Source organism: Oncorhynchus mykiss, chromosome 3 (assembly GCF_057628025.1).
Source record: "Oncorhynchus mykiss isolate SJ-2025 chromosome 3, ASM5762802v1, whole genome shotgun sequence".
Lineage (NCBI taxonomy): Eukaryota > Metazoa > Chordata > Actinopteri > Salmoniformes > Salmonidae > Oncorhynchus > Oncorhynchus mykiss.
The window spans coordinates 95,763,204-95,783,981 of record NC_143024.1 but is presented as its reverse complement, the minus strand read 5'-3'; the positions used below and the strand labels follow the sequence as shown (position 1 = coordinate 95,783,981).

The 20,778-nt window shown below is 47.0% G+C and overlaps 1 protein-coding gene across 6 annotated transcripts in view; it reads left to right on the top strand.

Moving 5' to 3' along the window:
- The window catches only part of ttll4 (tubulin tyrosine ligase-like family, member 4), a 55,433-nt gene extending 34,892 nt beyond the window's left edge, over window positions 1–20,541 (top strand). For all 6 annotated transcript variants that reach the window (XM_090230495.1, XM_090230493.1, XM_090230496.1 and 3 more), the window contains 3 exons: window positions 1,448–1,515; window positions 2,006–2,067; window positions 18,485–20,541. In XM_090230495.1, coding sequence (XP_090086621.1) covers window positions 1,448–1,515; window positions 2,006–2,067; window positions 18,485–18,641 — 287 coding nt within the window. In that variant the 3' untranslated portion in view covers window positions 18,642–20,541. The remainder of the gene's footprint in view (window positions 1–1,447; window positions 1,516–2,005; window positions 2,068–18,484) is intronic.
- Window positions 20,542–20,778: the final 237 nt, after the last annotated feature.

Genomic DNA, 20,778 nt, shown 5'->3' with positions numbered 1-20,778 from the left:
GTTTCTCTGTCTGTCTCTGTTTCTCTGTCTGTCTCTGTTTCTCTGTCTGTCTCTGTTTCTCTGTCTCTCGGTCTCTGTCTCTCGGTCTCTGTCTGTCTGTCTCTGTCTCTGTTTATCTGTCTGTCTCTGTTTATCTGTCTGTCTCTGTCTCTGTTTATCTGTCTGTCTCTGTTTCTCTGTTTCTCTGTCTCTCGGTCTCTGTCTGTCTGTCTCTAGGTCTCTGTTTGTCTGTCTCTCGGGCTCTGTCTGTCTGTCTCTCGGTCTCTGTCTGTTTCTCTGTCTGTCTCTGTTTCTCTGTCTCTCGGTCTCTGTCTGTCTCTGTTTCTCTGTCTCTCGGTCTCTGTCTCTCGGTCTCTGTCTGTCTGTCTCTGTCTCTGTTTATCTGTCTGTCTCTGTTTATCTGTCTGTCTCTGTCTCTGTTTATCTGTCTGTCTCTGTTTCTCTGTTTCTCTGTCTCTCGGTCTCTGTCTGTCTGTCTCTAGGTCTCTGTTTGTCTGTCTCTCGGGCTCTGTCTGTCTGTCTCTCGGTCTCTGTCTGTTTCTCTGTCTGTCTCTGTTTCTCTGTCTCTCGGTCTCTGTCTGTCTGTCTCTCGGTCTCTGTCTGTCTGTCTCTCGGTCTCTGTTTGTCGGTCTCTGTCTGTCTGTCTCTCGGTCTCTGTCTGTCGCTCGGTCTCTGTCTGTCGCTCGGTCTCTGTCTGTCGCTCGGTCTCTGTCTCTCGCTCGGTCTCTGTCTCTCGCTCGGTCTCTGTCTCTCGCTCGGTCTCTGTCTCTCGCTCTGTCTCTGTCTCTCGCTCGGTCTCTGTCTCTCGCTCGGTCTCTGTCTCTCGCTCGGTCTCTGTCTCTCGCTCGGTCTCTGTCTCTCGCTCGGTCTCTGTCTCTCGCTCGGTCTCTCGCTCGGTCTCGGTCTCTGTCCCTCTGTCTCTGTCTCTCGGTCTCTGTCCCTCTGTCCCTCTCGGTCTCTCTCTCGGTCTCTGTCTCTCTCTCGGTCTCTGTCTCTCGGTCTCTGTCTCTGTCTCTGTCCCTCTGTCTCTGTCCCTCTGTCTCTGTCTCTCGGTCTCTGTCCCTCTGTCCCTCTCGGTCTCTGTCTCGGTCTCTGTCTCGGTCTCTGTCTCGGTCTCTGTCTCGGTCTCTGTCTCTGTCTCTCGGTCTCTGTCTCGGTCTCTGTCCCTCTGTCTCTGTCTCTCGGTCTCTGTCCCTCTGTCCCTCTCGGTCTCTCTCTCGGTCTCTGTCTCTCTCTCGGTCTCTGTCTCTCGGTCTCTGTCCCTCTGTCCCTCTCGGTCTCTCTCTCGGTCTCGGTCTCTCTCTCGGTCTCTGTCTCTCTCTCGGTCTCGGTCTCTCTCTCGGTCTGTCTCTCGGTCTGTCTCTCGGTCTGTCTGAATGCTTAATGCACTTCCATATGCAACCACTAGGGGGCCCACTACTCATCACCATTGTCTTGTTGTATGTAGGAGTCTGTGTGCTGAGGAGTCTGTGTCAGAAAGGAGTCCATCTAGGAACCACCGACCCTGCACATCTAGTGAGTATTGTCTCTCTGGGAATGCTGTTCAATTAGATGTCTATATGTGGATGACATTACACACAGTCATCCTGAGGCCACGATTCAATCCGTCGCAGGTTGAAGGCAAGCCTTAAGAGTCTATCTAAGTAACATAATAATAAAATGTGGATGACATTACACACAGTCATCCTGAGAGATAACTAGAGATATACAAATACTTATTTTCCACCATAATTTGCAAATAAATTCATTAAAAATCCTACAATGAGATTTTCTGGATTTCTTTTTCTCAATTTGTCTGTCATAGTTGAAGTGTACATATGATGAAAATTACAGGCCTCTCTCATCTTTTTAAGTGGGAGAACTTGCACAATTGGTGGCTGACTAAATACTTTTTTGCCCCACTGTGTGTGTGTGTGTGTATATATATTTATTTTCTTTCCATAGCTTATAGATAGGACAGACACTTAAAACCTTTATTCCTTATGATTTATTTGTTATTTTCTAGTGGTCCAAGTCGACCTATGTTCCCAAGTCTGATCACCCCAGGCAGGAGCCAAGCAGATCAAGGTGAGTGGACACACACACCTAGTGGCTCTAACTTCACAGCTTCTCTATACAATAAATCCTGGTAAGCCCAGGCAGTCTATAGTGGAACTACACACACACACACACCTAGTGGCTCTAACTTTACAGCTTCTCTATAGTGTAGCTAACCCTAACCCTTCTCTATAGTGTAGCTAACCCTAACCCTAACCCTTCTCTATAGTGTAGCTAACCCTAACCCTAACCCTTCTCTATAGTGTAGCTAACCCTAACCCTTCTCTATAGTGTAGCTAACCCTAACCCTAACCCTTCTCTATAGTGTAGCTAACCCTAACCCTTCTCTATAGCGTAGCTAACCCTAACCCTTCTCTATAGTGTAGCTAACCCTAACCCTTCTCTATAGTGTAGCTAACCCTAACCCTTCTCTATAGTGTAGCTAACCCTAACCCTAACCCTAACCCTTCTCTATAGCGTAGCTAACACTAACCCTTCTCTATAGTGTAGCTAACCCTAACCCTTCTCTATAGTGTAGCTAACCCTAACCCTTCTCTATAGTGTAGCTAACCCTAACCCTTCTCTATAGTGTAGCTAACCCTAACCCTTCTCTATAGTGTAGCTAACCCTAACCCTTCTCTATAGTGTAGCTAACCCTAACCCTAACCCTTCTCTATAGTGTAGCTAACCCTAACCCTTCTCTATAGTGTAGCTAACCCTAACCCTAACCCTTCTCTATAGTGTAGCTAACCCTAACCCTTCTCTATAGTGTAGCTAACCCTAACCCTTCTCTATAGTGTAGCTAACCCTAACCCTTCTCTATAGTGTAGCTAACCCTAACCCTTCTCTATAGCGTAGCTAACCCTAACCCTTCTCTATAGTGTAGCTAACCCTAACCCTTCTCTATAGTGTAGCTAACCCTAACCCTTCTCTATAGTGTAGCTAACCCTAACCCTTCTCTATAGTGTAGCTAACCCTAACCCTAACCCTTCTCTATAGTGTAGCTAACCCTAACCCTTCTCTATAGCGTAGCTAACCCTAACCCTTCTCTATAGTGTAGCTAACCCTAACCCTTCTCTATAGTGTAGCTAACCCTAACCCTAACCCTTCTCTATAGTGTAGCTAACCCTAACCCTTCTCTATAGTGTAGCTAACCCTAACCCTAACCCTTCTCTATAGTGTAGCTAACCCTAACCCTAACCCTTCTCTATAGTGTAGCTAACCCTAACCCTAACCCTTCTCTATAGTGTAGCTGACCCTAACCCTTCTCTATAGCGTAGCTAACCCTAACCCTAACCCTTCTCTATAGTGTAGCTAACCCTAACCCTTCTCTATAGTGTAGCTAACCCTAACCCTAACCCTTCTCTATAGTGTAGCTAACCCTAACCCTAACCCTTCTCTATAGTGTAGCTAACCCTAACCCTAACCCTTCTCTATAGTGTAGCTAACCCTAACCCTAACCCTTCTCTATAGTGTAGCTAACCCTAACCCTAACCCTTCTCTATAGCGTAGCTAACCCTAACCCTTCTCTATAGTGTAGCTAACCCTAACCCTTCTCTATAGTGTAGCTAACCCTAACCCTTCTCTATAGTGTAGCTAACCCTAACCCTTCTATATAGTGTAGCTAACCCTAACCCTTCTATATAGTGTAGCTAACCCTAACCCTAACCCTTCTCTATAGCGTAGCTAACCCTAACCCTTCTCTATAGTGTAGCTAACCCTAACCCTTCTCTATAGTGTAGCTAACCCTAACCCTTCTCTATAGTGTAGCTAACCCTAACCCTTCTATATAGTGTAGCTAACCCTAACCCTTCTATATAGTGTAGCTAACCCTAACCCTTCTCTATAGTGTAGCTAACCCTAACCCTTCTCTATAGTGTAGCTAACCCTAACCCTTCTCTATAGTGTAGCTAACCCTAACCCTTCTCTATAGCGTAGCTAACCCTAACCCTTCTCTATAGTGTAGCTAACCCTAACCCTTCTCTATAGTGTAGCTAACCCTAACCCTTCTCTATAGTGTAGCTAACCCTAACCCTTCTCTATAGCGTAGCTAACCCTAACCCTTCTCTATAGTGTAGCTAACCCTAACCCTTCTCTATAGTGTAGCTAACCCTAACCCTTCTATATAGTGTAGCTAACCCTAACCCTTCTCTGTAGTGTAGCTAACCCTAACCCATCTCTATAGTGTAGCTAACCCTAACCCTTCTCTATAGTGTAGCTAACCCTAACCCTTCTCTATAGTGTAGCTAACCCTAACCCTTCTCTATAGTGTAGCTAACCCTAACCCTTCTCTATAGTGTAGCTAACCCTAACCCTAACCCTTCTCTATAGTGTAGCTAACCCTAACCCTTCTCTATAGTGTAGCTAACCCTAACCCTTCTCTATAGTGTAGCTAACCCTAACCCTTCTCTATAGTGTAGCTAACCCTAACCCTTCTCTATAGTGTAGCTAACCCTAACCCTTCTCTATAGTGTAGCTAACCCTAACCCTTCTCTATAGTGTAGCTAACCCTAACCCTTCTCTATAGTGTAGCTAACCCTAACCCTTCTCTATAGCGTAGCTAACCCTAACCCTTCTCTATAATGTAGCTAACCCTAACCCTTCTCTATAGTGTAGCTAACCCTAACCCTTCTCTATAGTGTAGCTAACCCTAACCCTTCTCTATAGTGTAGCTAACCCTAACCCTTCTCTATAGTGTAGCTAACCCTAACCCTTCTCTATACTGTAGCTAACCCTTCTCTATAGTGTAGCTAACCCTTCTCTATAGTGTAGCTAACCCTAACCCTTCTCTATAGTGTAGCTAACCCTAACCCTTCTCTATAGTGTAGCTAACCCTAACCCTTCTCTATAGTGTAGCTAACCCTAACCCTTCTCTATAGTGTAGCTAACCCTTCTCTATAGTGTAGCTAACCCTTCTCTATAGTGTAGCTAACCCTTCTCTATAGTGTAGCTAACCCTTCTCTATAGTGTAGCTAACCCTAACCCTTCTCTATAGTGTAGCTAACCCTAACCCTTCTCTATAGTGTAGCTAACCCTAACCCTTCTCTATAGTGTAGCTAACCCTAACCCTTCTCTATAGTGTAGCTAACCCTAACCCTTCTCTATAGTGTAGCTAACCCTAACCCTTCTCTATAGTGTAGCTAACCCTAACCCTTCTCTATAGTGTAGCTAACCCTAACCCTTCTCTATAGCGTAGCTAACCCTAACCCTTCTCTATAGCGTAGCTAACCCTAACCCTTCTCTATAGCGTAGCTAACCCTAACCCTTCTCTATAGCGTAGCTAACCCTAACCCTTCTCTATAGTGTAGCTAACCCTAACCCTTCTCTATAGTGTAGCTAACCCTAACCCGTCTCTATAGTGTAGCTAACCCTAACCCTTCTCTATAGCGTAGCTAACCCTAACCCTTCTCTATAGCGTAGCTAACCCTAACCCTTCTCTATAATGTAGCTAACCCTAACCCTTCTCTATAGTGTAGCTAACCCTAACCCTTCTCTATAGCGTAGCTAACCCTAACCCTTCTCTATAGTGTAGCTAACCCTAACCCTTCTCTATAGTGTAGCTAACCCTAACCCTTCTCTATAGTGTAGCTAACCCTAACCCTTCTCTATAGTGTAGCTAACCCTAACCCTTCTCTATAGTGTAGCTAACCCTAACCCTTCTCTATAGTGTAGCTAACCCTAACCCTTCTCTATAGCGTAGCTAACCCTAACCCTTCTCTATAGCGTAGCTAACCCTAACCCTTCTCTATAGTGTAGCTAACCCTAACCCTTCTCTATAGTGTAGCTAACCCTAACCCTTCTCTATAGTGTAGCTAACCCTAACCCTTCTCTATAGTGTAGCCAACCCTAACCCTTCTCTATAGTGTAGCTAACCCTAACCCTTCTCTATAGTGTAGCTAACCCTAACCCTTCTCTATAGTGTAGCTAACCCTAACCCTTCTCTATAGTGTAGCTAACCATAACCCTTCTCTATAGTGTAGCTAACCCTAACCCTTCTCTATAGTGTAGCTAACCCTAACCCTTCTCTATAGCGTAGCTAACCCTAACCCTTCTCTATAGCGTAGCTAACCCTAACCCTTCTCTATAGTGTAGCTAACCCTAACCCTTCTCTATAGTGTAGCTAACCCTAACCCTAACCCTTCTCTATAGTGTACCTAACCCTAACCCTTCTCTATAGTGTAGCTAACCCTAACCCTTCTCTATAGTGTAGCTAACCCTAACCCTTCTCTATAGTGTAGCTAACCCTAACCCTTCTCTATAGTGTAGCTAACCCTAACCCTTCTCTATAGTGTAGCTAACCCTAACCCTTCTCTATAGTGTAGCTAACCCTAACCCTTCTCTATAGTGTAGCTAACCCTAACCCTTCTCTATAGTGTAGCTAACCCTAACCCTTCTCTATAGTGTAGCTAACCCTAACCCTTCTCTATAGCGTAGCTAACCCTAACCCTTCTCTATAGCGTAGCTAACCCTAACCCTTCTCTATAGTGTAGCTAACCCTAACCCTTCTCTATAGTGTAGCTAACCCTAACCCTTCTCTATAGCGTAGCTAACCCTAACCCTTCTCTATAGTGTAGCTAACCCTAACCCTTCTCTATAGTGTAGCTAACCCTAACCCTTCTCTATAGTGTAGCTAACCCTAACCCTTCTCTATAGCGTAGCTAACCCTAACCCTTCTCTATAGCGTAGCTAACCCTAACCCTTCTCTATAGTGTAGCTAACCCTAACCCTTCTCTATAGTGTAGCTAACCCTAACCCTTCTCTATAGTGTAGCTAACCCTAACCCTTCTCTATAGTGTAGCTAACCCTAACCCTTCTCTATAGTGTAGCTAACCCTAACCCTTCTCTATAGTGTAGCTAACCCTAACCCTTCTCTATAGTGTAGCTAACCCTAACCCTTCTCTATAGTGTAGCTAACCCTAACCCTTCTCTATAGCGTAGCTAACCCTAACCCTTCTCTATAGCGTAGCTAACCCTAACCCTTCTCTATAGCGTAGCTAACCCTAACCCTTCTCTATAGCGTAGCTAACCCTAACCCTTCTCTATAGCGTAGCTAACCCTAACCCTTCTCTATAGCGTAGCTAACCCTAACCCTTCTCTATAGTGTAGCTAACCCTAACCCTAACCCTTCTCTATAGTGTAGCTAACCCTAACCCTTCTCTATAGTGTAGCTAACCCTAACCCTTCTCTATAGTGTAGCTAACCCTAACCCTTCTCTATAGTGTAGCTAACCCTAACCCTTCTCTATAGTGTAGCTAACCCTAACCCTTCTCTATAGTGTAGCTAACCCTAACCCTTCTCTATAGTGTAGCTAACCCTAACCCTTCTCTATAGTGTAGCTAACCCTAACCCTAACAAGGGCTCAATGAGCCCCAGCTGTGGCCCAATATGGGACTAATTGGACGGGGAAGGAGAATTTGACCTCACCTCGCTGTCTCTTTACTCACGAAAGGCTGTATGGCTTAATGGTTAGGGCGCTTGACTCACAATCACCGGGTCAAGTGTTCATGCCAGGCCTGGGTAATCATTTTTTTTTTTCCCCCACAGGGGCCTGCTAACCCAGAAAAGGCCCATAGGCACATAGGCCACAAAGCCACTGGCCTGGCCTGGGACAAAAGCCACTGCCCTGGCCTGGTACTTACATATGCCTAGCCGGATTACATGTCTTTATCTGGGCATCAGAGGACACAAACAGGCCTAAAGGCCAAACAGCCCTGCCCGGGTTACATGCCTCTATCTGGGCATCAGAGGACACAAACAGGCCTAAAGGCCAAACAGCCCTGCCCGGGTCACATGCCTCTATCTGGGCATCAGAGGACACAAACAGGCCTCAAGGCCTTATATGACCTAACCGGTTTGCATGCCTTTTTCTGGGCATGAGAGGACACAGATAGGCATAAAGGTCAGGACTCTCTCTCATGGGATGAAGGGACAAACAGGCCTAAAGGCCAAACACCCCTACCCGGGTTACATGCCTCTATCTGGCCTCAAGGCCTTATTTGACCTTTGTTGGCCGCCATTTTGGGCTATATTCCGGTACACCAAAACGTGAATAAATCGAAAAGTACATGTCCAATCTGGATGGGGTTTTTTTTAAACGAAAGGGCACACATAGACGAGAATTTACATTTCATTAAAACAGTTTTTGTATAAAACCTTTTAATAGGAAATCGTGTTTTAAGTTTTGGGGAAAAGTGCATGTTACTGGAAACATAGGTGCCTGTGAGGGCAATTTGTTTTTTACGTGCTCTACTTGTTGCCCATTGAGAGAGAGGGTATGAGACGAAATTTGGGACCTCTAGCCCCTCGGGAAGTATTTTTAATCATTTTTTGAAAATTACCGATTTTGGCAGGAAAAATAAATTACCGCGCAACTGGTAGCCTAAAAGACCCATGTGCATCGTGTAACCCAAAAATTAAAATATGGTTCAAAATGAATTTAAAGGTCATTCTATTATTATAGCCCGCTATGGGAGTACCCTACTACGGCCCTGTCTCGGTCGGGGCCGTCCTTAGTGCTTTATGGACACTTTAAGAAATTACGATGGATGCAGATTGCTATTAATCCTCCGTGCAACTGGTGATTGAAAACGTGCACCTGGTCACCCAAATGACGGTTATAAATGCGCTTAGCGGTGTTCCATATATTCATGTCCGGTTATGGCGCACCCTACTACGGACCTTTTTCAATGGGGGCCGGTCCGAATTATTTATGGAAGGTATGATTTTATTTTTTTTTTCTCTCTCTCTCTCTCTCTCAGGGCCGGCCCTGAGTGCTTTATGGACGGTTTAAAATATGACTATGGATGCAAATGCTCATTTTCCTCCGTGCACCTGGTCACCCAAAAAATATTTTAAAAAAAAAACTGTCAATCCTGTCCGTGTCCGGGTGAGGTGAGGTGAGGTTTCCCGTGTTGAGTCAAATTAAGCCGCAGGCGCAACTCCTGCCATTCCGTCAATTCCTTTAAGTTTCAACTTTGCAACCATCCTCCACCCGGAACCCAACGGACGCTGCAGGAGGTAGCTCGCCTCGCAGCAACAGTTATTGAGATACGCTATTGCAGCTGGAATTACCGTGGCTGATGGCACCAGAATTGCCCTCCAATGGATCCTTGTTAAAGGATTTAAAGCCTTCCTTGGATGTGGTAGCCGTTTCTCATGCTCCCTCTCCGGAATCGAACCCTGATTCCCCGTTACCCATAGTCACCATGGTAGGCACAGAACGCAATCGGCTCGAAGTTATCTAGAGTCACCAAAGCGGCCGGGGCAACCGAGATTGGCCCGCATTGGTTTTGGATCTGATAAATGCACGCATCCCCGGAGGTCAGCGCTCGTTGGCATGTATTAGCTCTAGAATTGCCACAGTTATCCAAGTAACGTTGGAGCGATCAAAGGAGCCATAACTGATTTAATGAGCAATTCGCACTTTCACTGTACCGGCCTACTTAGACTTGCATGGCTTAATCTTTGAGACAAGCATATGCTACTGGCAGGATCAACCAGGTAGCCACTCACAACGTAGATGTTGTACCTGGTCGCACTAAGCAAAGAACAACCAGGGACCGGTCCTATCCCGTCAGGGGAGGAGGCCCTGGCGCAATCCACCGTGCGCCCAGCGGGAGGCCCTGAACTGCCCATGGCCGGAGCCACAGGTGCCTGGGCGCCGCTCGAGAGGTATCTTGTCTAGCTGGAGCGTCTATTCGGAACGCCATCAACTGGGCAAAAAGGAACCACAACCTCGGTAGGGACAACCGGGTAGGTCCACGTTAAAGACAGGGTTTGAGAATACGTGTTTCTGGCGCCGATGCGTTACGGGATGACCATCACCACATGCTTCGCAGCCATGAGTGAGCCACTCCCCGCACCGGAACACCAATGTAGGACCACTTGGTGAGACAGTACGGCTGGATCTGATACCGACTGTGCGCAGCTGGAGCGTATCGAAATCGGGGTAAACCGATTCCGAAAGGGGCTCCCCTGATAGAGGCAAATCCACTTGGGTCGGGAGGGAACATCCATCAGAACACCAGCCCAAAGGCCGGCCGATAGAGGCCCTCCCAGGTGGAATACGAATGCAAATCAGTCAGAGGAAATTAAACTGGCTGGACAACAGGGGAGAACCATGGAGACGCATCGTGAAACAAGTGTGGGACTGGACTGGAGAGATAGCCCTCACCAGGGCTAAACAACCACCAATCGGTCGCCGAAGGGACGGGCACCTTCATTGGACAAGAACCATGGTCATTGGATGAACCAAACCCACAAGGTGATAGCTGGGATAGAGCACCTGCCCAGGACAAGGCTCAATATCCTCCCACCACCAAGCTGGGCAACGTGGATCAAAAGTTAGGACACATCGGGCGCCGAAGGGTCTGGTCAAACCACTAAATCGGTCGCCGGAGGGAAAATGTCCAAAGTACCATGGTTCTGAGGGTCTGACTTCCCTCAAAACTGTCCGTTACTCATTTTCTATTCGGACTGAGCAGTTTGACACCACCCCCGTCTCTCTAGGACATGGAAGTCCTGTTGCCAAAAACCAGGTTTCTGAAATCGCGCCGGTACCTGTCTGGTCGACCCGCCACTGAGTGTGTAATCCAAAACAGGCCAAATATCGATGAAGCCCTGAACCTCACAGGGCTTCTGTGCGCCCCACCATCGGGGGTCAAATTCAACAAAAACGTGATAAATCAAAAAGTACACATCCGATCTTGATGGGTTTTTTTTTGCACGAAAGTGCATAAATAGACGAGCATTTACATTCAATTAAAAACGTTTTTGTATAAAACATTTTAATAGGAAATCGTGTTTCAAGTTTTGGGAAAAAAGTGAATGTCACAGGATGCATAGGTTCCTGTGGATGCGAATTTTTTTTTACATTATGTAATTGTTGCCCATCACGAGAGAGGGTATGAGACGAAATTTGGGACCTCTAGCCCTTCGGGAAGTATTTTTAATCATTTTTTGAAAATTACAGAAATTGGTCGAAAAAATGACAGAGTCCCACTTTTCACAGCCGTGCACCTGGTGATTGAAAACGTGCAACTGGTGATTGAAAACGTGCACCTGGTCACCCAAAACACGGTTCTCTATGCGGTTAGCGGTGTTACAGATATACATGTCCGATAATGATGCACCCTACTACGGACCTTTAGCAATGGGGGCCGGCCTGAATTATTTATGGAAGGTATGATTACTTTTTTCTCTCTCCGTGCAACTGGTGATTGAAAACGTGCACCTGGTCACCCAAAACACGGTTCTCTATGCGGTTAGCGGTGTTACAGATATACATGTCCGATAATGATGCACCCTACTACGGACCTTTAGCAATGGGGGCCGGCCTGAATTATTTATGGAAGGTATGATTACTTTTTTCTCTCTCCGTGCAACTGGTGATTGAAAACGTGCACCTGGTCACCCAAAACACGGTTCTCTATGCGGTTAGCGGTGTTACAGATATACATGTCCGATAATGATGCACCCTACTACGGACCTTTTCAATGGGGGCCGGTCCCAATTATTTATGGAAGGTATGATTACTTTTTTCTCTCTCCGTGCAACTGGTGATTGAAAACGTGCACCTGGTCACCCAAAACACGGTTCTCTATGCGGTTAGCGGTGTTCCATATATTCATGTCCGGTTATGGCGCACCCTACTACGGACCTTTTCAATGGGGGCCGGTCCCAATTATTTATGGAAGGTATGATTACTTTTTTCTCTCTCCGTGCAACTGGTGATTGAAAACGTGCACCTGGTCACCCAAAACACGGTTCTCTATGCGGTTAGCGGTGTTCCATATATTCATGTCCGGTTATGGCGCACCCTACTACGGACCTTTAGCAATGGGGGCCGGTCCCAATTATTTATGGAAGGTAGGATTTTTTTTTTTTTTTTCAACACTTTTCCCCTCTTTTTCTCTCTCTGCCGGGGCCGGCCAAGAGTGCTTTATGGACGGTTTAAAACATGACTATGGATGCAAATGCTCATTTTCCTCCGTGCACCTGGTGATTGAAAACGTGCATCTGGTAACCCAAAAATTATAAAACGGTTTTAAATACTTTTACCCGTCATTCTATTGATATAGCCCGCTAGGGGAGTGCCCCACTACGGCCCTGTCTCTGTCGGGGCCGTCCTTGGGTGCTTTTTAGACACTTTAAGAAATCACGATGGATGCAGATTGCTATTAATCCTCCGTGCAACTGGTGATTGAAAACGTGCATCTGGTAACCCAAAAATTATAAAACGGTTTTAAATACTTTTACCCGTCATTCTATTGATATAGCCCGCTAGGGGAGTGCCCCACTACGGCCCTGTCTCTGTCGGGGCCGTCCTTGGGTGCTTTTTAGACACTTTAAGAAATCACGATGGATGCAGATTGCTATTAATCCTCCGTGCAACTGGTGATTGAAAACGTGCATCTGGTAACCCAAAAATTAAAATATGGTTCAAAACCCGGGTAACACCACTCTATTTACGGACATGACAGTAGAGCTTACCCCCTGGAGCTATTGACCTCCAGGCTTGTAGGCCCTTACTCACCACCCGGGTATCACCCCTCTATTTCGGGGATGATACCAGCAGGGGACCCCCCCCCACCTCCACAACCTCGCATACCAGGTGAACCAGGGCACCCACACTTAAGCACCCCTCCTCGGACATTAAAGCAGATAACCGCGCTGTTATGAACCGCGTGCACCTGGTCACCCAAATGGAACTTGTGCACCTGGTCACCCAAAAGGACCGGCGTGCACCTGGTCACCCAAAAGACCCGTGTGCACCTGGTCACCCAAAGGCCGGCGTGCACCTGGTCACCCAAAAGACCCGTGTGCACCTGGTCACCCAAAGGCCGGCGTGCACCTGGTCACCCAAAAGACCCGTGTGCACCTGGTCACCCAAAGGCCGGCGTGCACCTGGTCACCCAAAAGACCCGTGTGCACCTGGTCACCCAAAAGACCCGTGTGCACCTGGTCACCCAAAGGCCGGCGTGCACCTGGTCACCCAAAAGACCCGTGTGCACCTGGTCACCCAAAGGCCGGCGTGCACCTGGTCACCCAAAAGACCCGTGTGCACCTGGTCACCCAAAGGCCGGCGTGCACCTGGTCACCCAAAAGACCCGTGTGCACCTGGTCACCCAAAGGCCGGCGTGCACCTGGTCACCCAAAAGACCCGTGTGCACCTGGTCACCCAAAGGCCGGCGTGCACCTGGTCACCCAAAAGACCCGTGTGCACCTGGTCACCCAAAAGACCCGTGTGCACCTGGTCACCCAAAAGACCCGTGTGCACCTGGTCACCCAAAAGACCCGTGTGCACCTGGTCACCCAAAAGACCCGTGTGCACCTGGTCACCCAAAAGACCCGTGTGCACCTGGTCACCCAAAAGACCCGTGTGCACCTGGTCACCCAAAAGACCCGTGTGCACCTGGTCACCCAAAAGACCCGTGTGCACCTGGTCACCCAAAAATTATAAAACTGTTTTAAATATTTTTACCCGTCATTCTATTGATATAGCCCGCTAGGGGAGTGCCCCACTACGGCCCTGTCTCGGTCGGGGCCGTCCTTGGTGCTTTATGGGCACTTTAAGAAATTGCGATGGATGCAGATTGCTATTAATCACATGTGCACCTGGTCACCCAAACGGCCCATGTGCACCTGGTCACCCAAAAATTATAAAACGGTTTTAAATATTTTTACCCGTCATTGTATTGCTATAGCCCGCCAGGGGAGTACCCTACTACGGCCCTGTCTCGGTCGGGGCCGTCCTTGGTGCTTTATGGGCACTTTAAGAAATTGCGATGGATGCAGATTGCTATTAATCCCATGTGCACCTGGTCACCCAAAAGACCCGTGTGCACCTGGTCACCCAAAAGACCCGTGTGCACCTGGTCACCCAAAAATTATAAAACTGTTTTAAATATTTTTACCCGTCATTCTATTGATATAGCCCGCTAGGGGAGTGCCCCACTACGGCCCTGTCTCGGTCGGGGCCGTCCTTGGTGCTTTATGGGCACTTTAAGAAATTGCGATGGATGCAGATTGCTATTAATCACATGTGCACCTGGTCACCCAAACGGCCCATGTGCACCTGGTCACCCAAAAATTATAAAACGGTTTTAAATATTTTTACCCGTCATTCTATTGCTATAGCCCGCCAGGGGAGTACCCTACTACGGCCCTGTCTCGGTCGGGGCCGTCCTTGGTGCTTTATGGGCACTTTAAGAAATTGCGATGGATGCAGATTGCTATTAATCCCATGTGCACCTGGTCACCCAAAAGACCCGTGTGCACCTGGTCACCCAAAAGACCCGTGTGCACCTGGTCACCCAAAAATTATAAAACTGTTTTAAATATTTTTACCCGTCATTCTATTGATATAGCCCGCTAGGGGAGTGCCCCACTACGGCCCTGTCTCGGTCGGGGCCGTCCTTGGTGCTTTATGGGCACTTTAAGAAATTGCGATGGATGCAGATTGCTATTAATCACATGTGCACCTGGTCACCCAAACGGCCCATGTGCACCTGGTCACCCAAAAATTATAAAACGGTTTTAAATATTTTTACCCGTCATTGTATTGCTATAGCCCGCCAGGGGAGTACCCTACTACGGCCCTGTCTCGGTCGGGGCCGTCCTTGGTGCTTTATGGGCACTTTAAGAAATTGCGATGGATGCAGATTGCTATTAATCCCATGTGCACCTGGTCACCCAAAAGACCCGTGTGCACCTGGTCACCCAAAAGACCCGTGTGCACCTGGTCACCCAAAAATTATAAAACTGTTTTAAATATTTTTACCCGTCATTCTATTGATATAGCCCGCTAGGGGAGTGCCCCACTACGGCCCTGTCTCGGTCGGGGCCGTCCTTGGTGCTTTATGGGCACTTTAAGAAATTGCGATGGATGCAGATTGCTATTAATCACATGTGCACCTGGTCACCCAAACGGCCCATGTGCACCTGGTCACCCAAAAATTATAAAACGGTTTTAAATATTTTTACCCGTCATTCTATTGCTATAGCCCGCCAGGGGAGTACCCTACTACGGCCCTGTCTCGGTCGGGGCCGTCCTTGGTGCTTTATGGGCACTTTAAGAAATTGCGATGGATGCAGATTGCTATTAATCCCATGTGCACCTGGTCACCCAAAAGACCCGTGTGCACCTGGTCACCCAAAAGACCCGTGTGCACCTGGTCACCCAAAAATTATAAAACTGTTTTAAATATTTTTACCCGTCATTCTATTGATATAGCCCGCTAGGGGAGTGCCCCACTACGGCCCTGTCTCGGTCGGGGCCGTCCTTGGTGCTTTATGGGCACTTTAAGAAATTGCGATGGATGCAGATTGCTATTAATCACATGTGCACCTGGTCACCCAAAAGACCCGTGTGCACCTGGTCACCCAAAAATTATAAAACTGTTTTAAATATTTTTACCCGTCATTCTATTGATATAGCCCGCTAGGGGAGTGCCCCACTACGGCCCTGTCTCGGTCGGGGCCGTCCTTGGTGCTTTATGGGCACTTTAAGAAATTGCGATGGATGCAGATTGCTATTAATCCCATGTGCACCTGGTCACCCAAAAGACCCGTGTGCACCTGGTCACCCAAAAGACCCGTGTGCACCTGGTCACCCAAAAATTATAAAACTGTTTTAAATATTTTTACCCGTCATTCTATTGATATAGCCCGCTAGGGGAGTGCCCCACTACGGCCCTGTCTCGGTCGGGGCCGTCCTTGGTGCTTTATGGGCACTTTAAGAAATTGCGATGGATGCAGATTGCTATTAATCACATGTGCACCTGGTCACCCAAACGGCCCATGTGCACCTGGTCACCCAAAAATTATAAAACGGTTTTAAATATTTTTACCCGTCATTCTATTGCTATAGCCCGCCAGGGGAGTACCCTACTACGGCCCTGTCTCGGTCGGGGCCGTCCTTGGTGCTTTATGGGCACTTTAAGAAATTGCGATGGATGCAGATTGCTATTAATCCCATGTGCACCTGGTCACCCAAAAGACCCGTGTGCACCTGGTCACCCAAAAGACCCGTGTGCACCTGGTCACCCAAAAATTATAAAACTGTTTTAAATATTTTTACCCGTCATTCTATTGATATAGCCCGCTAGGGGAGTGCCCCACTACGGCCCTGTCTCGGTCGGGGCCGTCCTTGGTGCTTTATGGGCACTTTAAGAAATTGCGATGGATGCAGATTGCTATTAATCACATGTGCACCTGGTCACCCAAACGGCCCATGTGCACCTGGTCACCCAAAAATTATAAAACGGTTTTAAATATTTTTACCCGTCATTGTATTGCTATAGCCCGCCAGGGGAGTACCCTACTACGGCCCTGTCTCGGTCGGGGCCGTCCTTGGTGCTTTATGGGCACTTTAAGAAATTGCGATGGATGCAGATTGCTATTAATCCCATGTGCACCTGGTCACCCAAAAGACCCGTGTGCACCTGGTCACCCAAAAGACCCGTGTGCACCTGGTCACCCAAAAGACCCGTGTGCACCTGGTCACCCAAAAATTATAAAACTGTTTTAAATACTTTTACCGGTCATTCTAATATTAAATCCCACTATGGAGCCCCACTACTGGGGAAAATTCACCGGAGGGCGCCAAAGGTAAATGGATTTTAGAATCCTCCATATATATTGTAGCTTTGGCGCACTCCAGTGAATTTTTTAAAGTACTGGGGCTTCATATTGGGAGTCCAGGTAAATGTATTTTGAAACACATTTTTAATCATTTTAATGCATAAATGACACAAATACAAGGGTGAATTTCAAACAAATATGCTTTAATTAATCAGTTAATCATTTATTGATTTGTCCCTCAATCAGTGCCTGGGCCCGGCTGGCATTTTTGGGCAAATTGTGGTACCGGTAGTGGCGTGCCTGCGTTTCCAGAGAGTGACACATATGGTCAGCCACAGTTCCTCGGTCTGTATCCGAGCCTTGGTTAAAGTTCAATGTGGCAACACTGCGTCGAATTGTACCGAAGGTCACTTTACTTCCAATACCAAACTCTGCAAAGATTTGCCCCACAAACTCACACAGATTACCGTAAGGTTGACCGCAGGATGTGAAAAAGAAGAGTTCTATTTCTGAGGTCATTCCACTCAGATGAGGCCTGATTTGATGGAATCGTTTAAGCCAAGTGTATTCCTCCTGACATAGAACAATTCTGCACTCCCCAAAGCTATAGTTTGTTTTGTGGCTAGCTACACACATCTGATAACCCCCACCTTCCGGGGTTACTTCATTGAAATCACTCTCACTAAACATGGTGACTGGGGATCGTCGAGTGCCATTAAATATGGCCAACCGGCTGGACATGAGAGCTGCAAACCTACGCCTGTCAGAGCAGGTGGCACGGACCTCCAGCCTACTGAGAACTGAAGGAATGGCTTGATTGCTTAGCTCAACAAAGCGTTTTAACTCCGCAGCGCTGAGCACCTCGTCCCTGCAGCGTTGGCGGAATTTTGCCCTATGAGTTGCCTGGCTCTGCCGTGAGTCCCTGTCCATCTTCGCCAAGCAGAGTAACATCTTTCGAATTCCAACGACCTTAGCTTGCATACCATTTGGCCGGAACTGAATGAGATAATTCAGGAAACCTCGAATATCGGCCCGGTACATTTTTAATGTGGATGGTGCCAAACCACGGTCATCACATTGACCATACCACTCATACACACGTCTGTAGTTATCCAGAAAACACAGTCCTTCATCGGCCTTGCCCTCTGACATAATGCGGAGGAATTCCCGTACTCGGGATATACTGGTGCGACTATTGTCAATTCGTTTAACTGAAGGGTGTCTACCCGTAATATATTGTTCATATTGAGTCAAAATTACATTACTCCAAACCTCCATTCGGGACGGTACGCCGCCGCCGTCCTCATCACTCTCGCTCTCCGTGGAAGTCGCCACGTCACAGCCTTGCTCCCTCGGATCCGAGCACAGTTCACTACCGACCTGACTGACTGGCTGCATCGCCGCCGCCGACGCACCTGCCGTCTGATCACCCTCGTCCACAGGCTGCTGCTCCACGGACAACTCACTTTCAAAACACTCCAAAATCACAGGGTCCTCCGGCCGCGGTTCAACACCGTTGTCAGGCTGCATATACTGCCCCGATTCGGGCTGCTGTCTCTCACTCGAAAACCGGCTAAATTGCATAGCGTTCGTCCACTCCATAGTACCAAACTTAAGTCCATGTACAGCCTTTAAATGTCGGTCTAGCCGCACGATATTCTGTTTACAACAAAGCCCACAGTCGCGTCTTGGTCTGCTGCTCATAGCTTCTCTCTCCGGCCTTCCTCCGTGTCTCTTTGTTTGCTCCACCAAACAAACTAACCCTAACCCTTCTCTATAGTGTAGCGACACACCACAGCGCCAGTGGGAAAATAACTTGTTTACCTTTGATCTCTAATCTCTGTTTCCACCTCCTCTATTCCAGTGTGGTGGTGAGTCACAGAACCAGGCCCCAGCCAGACCAGGAGGAGTACTGTTTCTCCCAGGAGGTCACCACCTCCCTCCTGGGCTCCTCCAGCCCCAGCCTGGCCACCGAGTCTACAGCCAGCGTGCCACCCAGAGATGAGGAGTTCGAGGGTTAACCTGCTCTCACTGCACCCTAACACTGTTGACTTCTTAAAGAAGGCATAAACACATCCCCCGTTTGGGCAGGGGATGTGAACGCCGTAGGTGTGATGGAGGGTCAAGTCAACATGAACACCTTTCTCTCTCTCTCTCGATACATATTCCTCTTTTCACTACCATAGTCTGAACTGGAGAGGGACAAACTGCTGGGTTTTCTTAGTGTTAGTGTTAGTCCTGGATAAGGGGGAGGGGCTTCTCTGGACCGGGTGGACAGACAGCAGCTTTGGCCAATCGGCCGAGGAGAAAATCCAAGGCTGCTCTGCCTACTTAGAGCCAGTCCAATCAGATTCCACTCCTAGGTGTGTTTACATCAAAAATACATCAACATTTATTGGTACACATTTTGTTATTGCAGGTGCAGTGAAATGCTTGTGTTTCTAGCATTTCAGGCTTGTTACTATGGGATGGGTAACTGCATTTCAGGCTTGTTACTATGGGATGGGTAACTGCATTTCAGGCTTGTTACTATGGGATGGGTAACTGCATTTCAGGCTTGTTACTATGGGATGGGTAACTGCATTTCAGGCTTGTTACTATGGGATGGGTAACTGCATTTCAGGCTTGTTACTATGGGATGGGTAACTGCATTTCAGGCTTGTTACTATGGGATGGGTAACTGCATTTCAGGCTTGTTACTATGGGATGGGTAACTGCATTTCAGGCTTGTTACTATGGGATGGGTAACTGCATTTCAGGCTTGTTACTATGGGATGGGTAACTGCATTTCAGGCTTGTTACTATGGGATGGGTAACTGCATTTCAGGCTTGTTACTATGGGATGGGTAACTGCATTTCAGGCTTGTTACTATGGGATGGGTAACTGCATTTCAGGCTTGTTACTATGGGATGGGTAACTGCATTTCAGGCTTGTTACTATGGGATGGGTAACTGCATTTCAGGCTTGTTACTATGGGATGGGTAACTGCATTTCAGGCTTGTTACTATGGGATGGGTAACTGCATTTCAGGCTTGTTACTATGGGATGGGTAACTGCATTTCAGGCTTGTTACTATGGGATGGGTAACTGCATTTCAGGCTTGTTACTATGGGATGGGTAACTGCATTTCAGGCTTGTTACTATGGGATGGGTAACTGCATTTCAGGCTTGTTACTATGGGATGGGTAACTGCATTTCAGGCTTGTTACTATGGGATGGGTAACTGCATTTCAGGCTTGTTACTATGGGATGGGTAACTGCATTTCAGACTTGTTACAATGGGATGGGTAACTGCATTTCAGGCTTGTTACTATGGGATGGGTAACTGCATTTCAGGCTTGTTACTATGGGATGGGTAAATATAACTGCATTTCAGGCTTGTTACTATGGGATGGGTAAATATAACTGCATTTCAGGCTTGTTACTATGGGATGGGAAGATATAACTGCATTTCAGGCTTGTTACTATGGGGTGGGAAGATATAACTGCATTTCAGGCTTGTTACTATGGGATGGGTATATATAACTGCATTTCAGGCTTGTTACTATGGGATGGGTATATATAACTGCATTTCAGGCTTGTTACTATGGGATGGGTAACTGCATTTCAGGCTTGTTACTATGGGATGGGTAACTGCATTTCAGGCTTGTTACTATGGGATGGGTAACTGCATTTCAGGCTTGTTACTATGGGATGGGTAACTGCATTTCAGGCTTGTTACTATGGGATGGGTAAATATAACTGCATTTATTTGGCTGGTCATTTTACATATGCTTCACAATTTTTAAAATTTTGAAGTTGTAACAATAATTGTTATGAATAAATAATTTAATTAACAGTTGTTCTATCAGTCCCAGATTAGGGAAATAACTGCTCAGGTTCATACATTAAAACTGATATTTGAAGAATGACCCATTTTAGTATTTTCCTTGTAAATAATTCAAAGGGATTTATTTATTTTTTACCTTTTTACTCAACCAGGAAGGGCTCATTGAGATTTTAAATCTATTTTTCAAGAGCGCCCTGGCCAAGATGGGCAGCACCAAGTCATTACAAAAACATTAGACAGACAACATGAAAAACTACAAGTAATCAAGTAAAAACCATAGAATTCACAAGAGTATAACAAAATCAAAAACAGCCAATTAAAAACATTG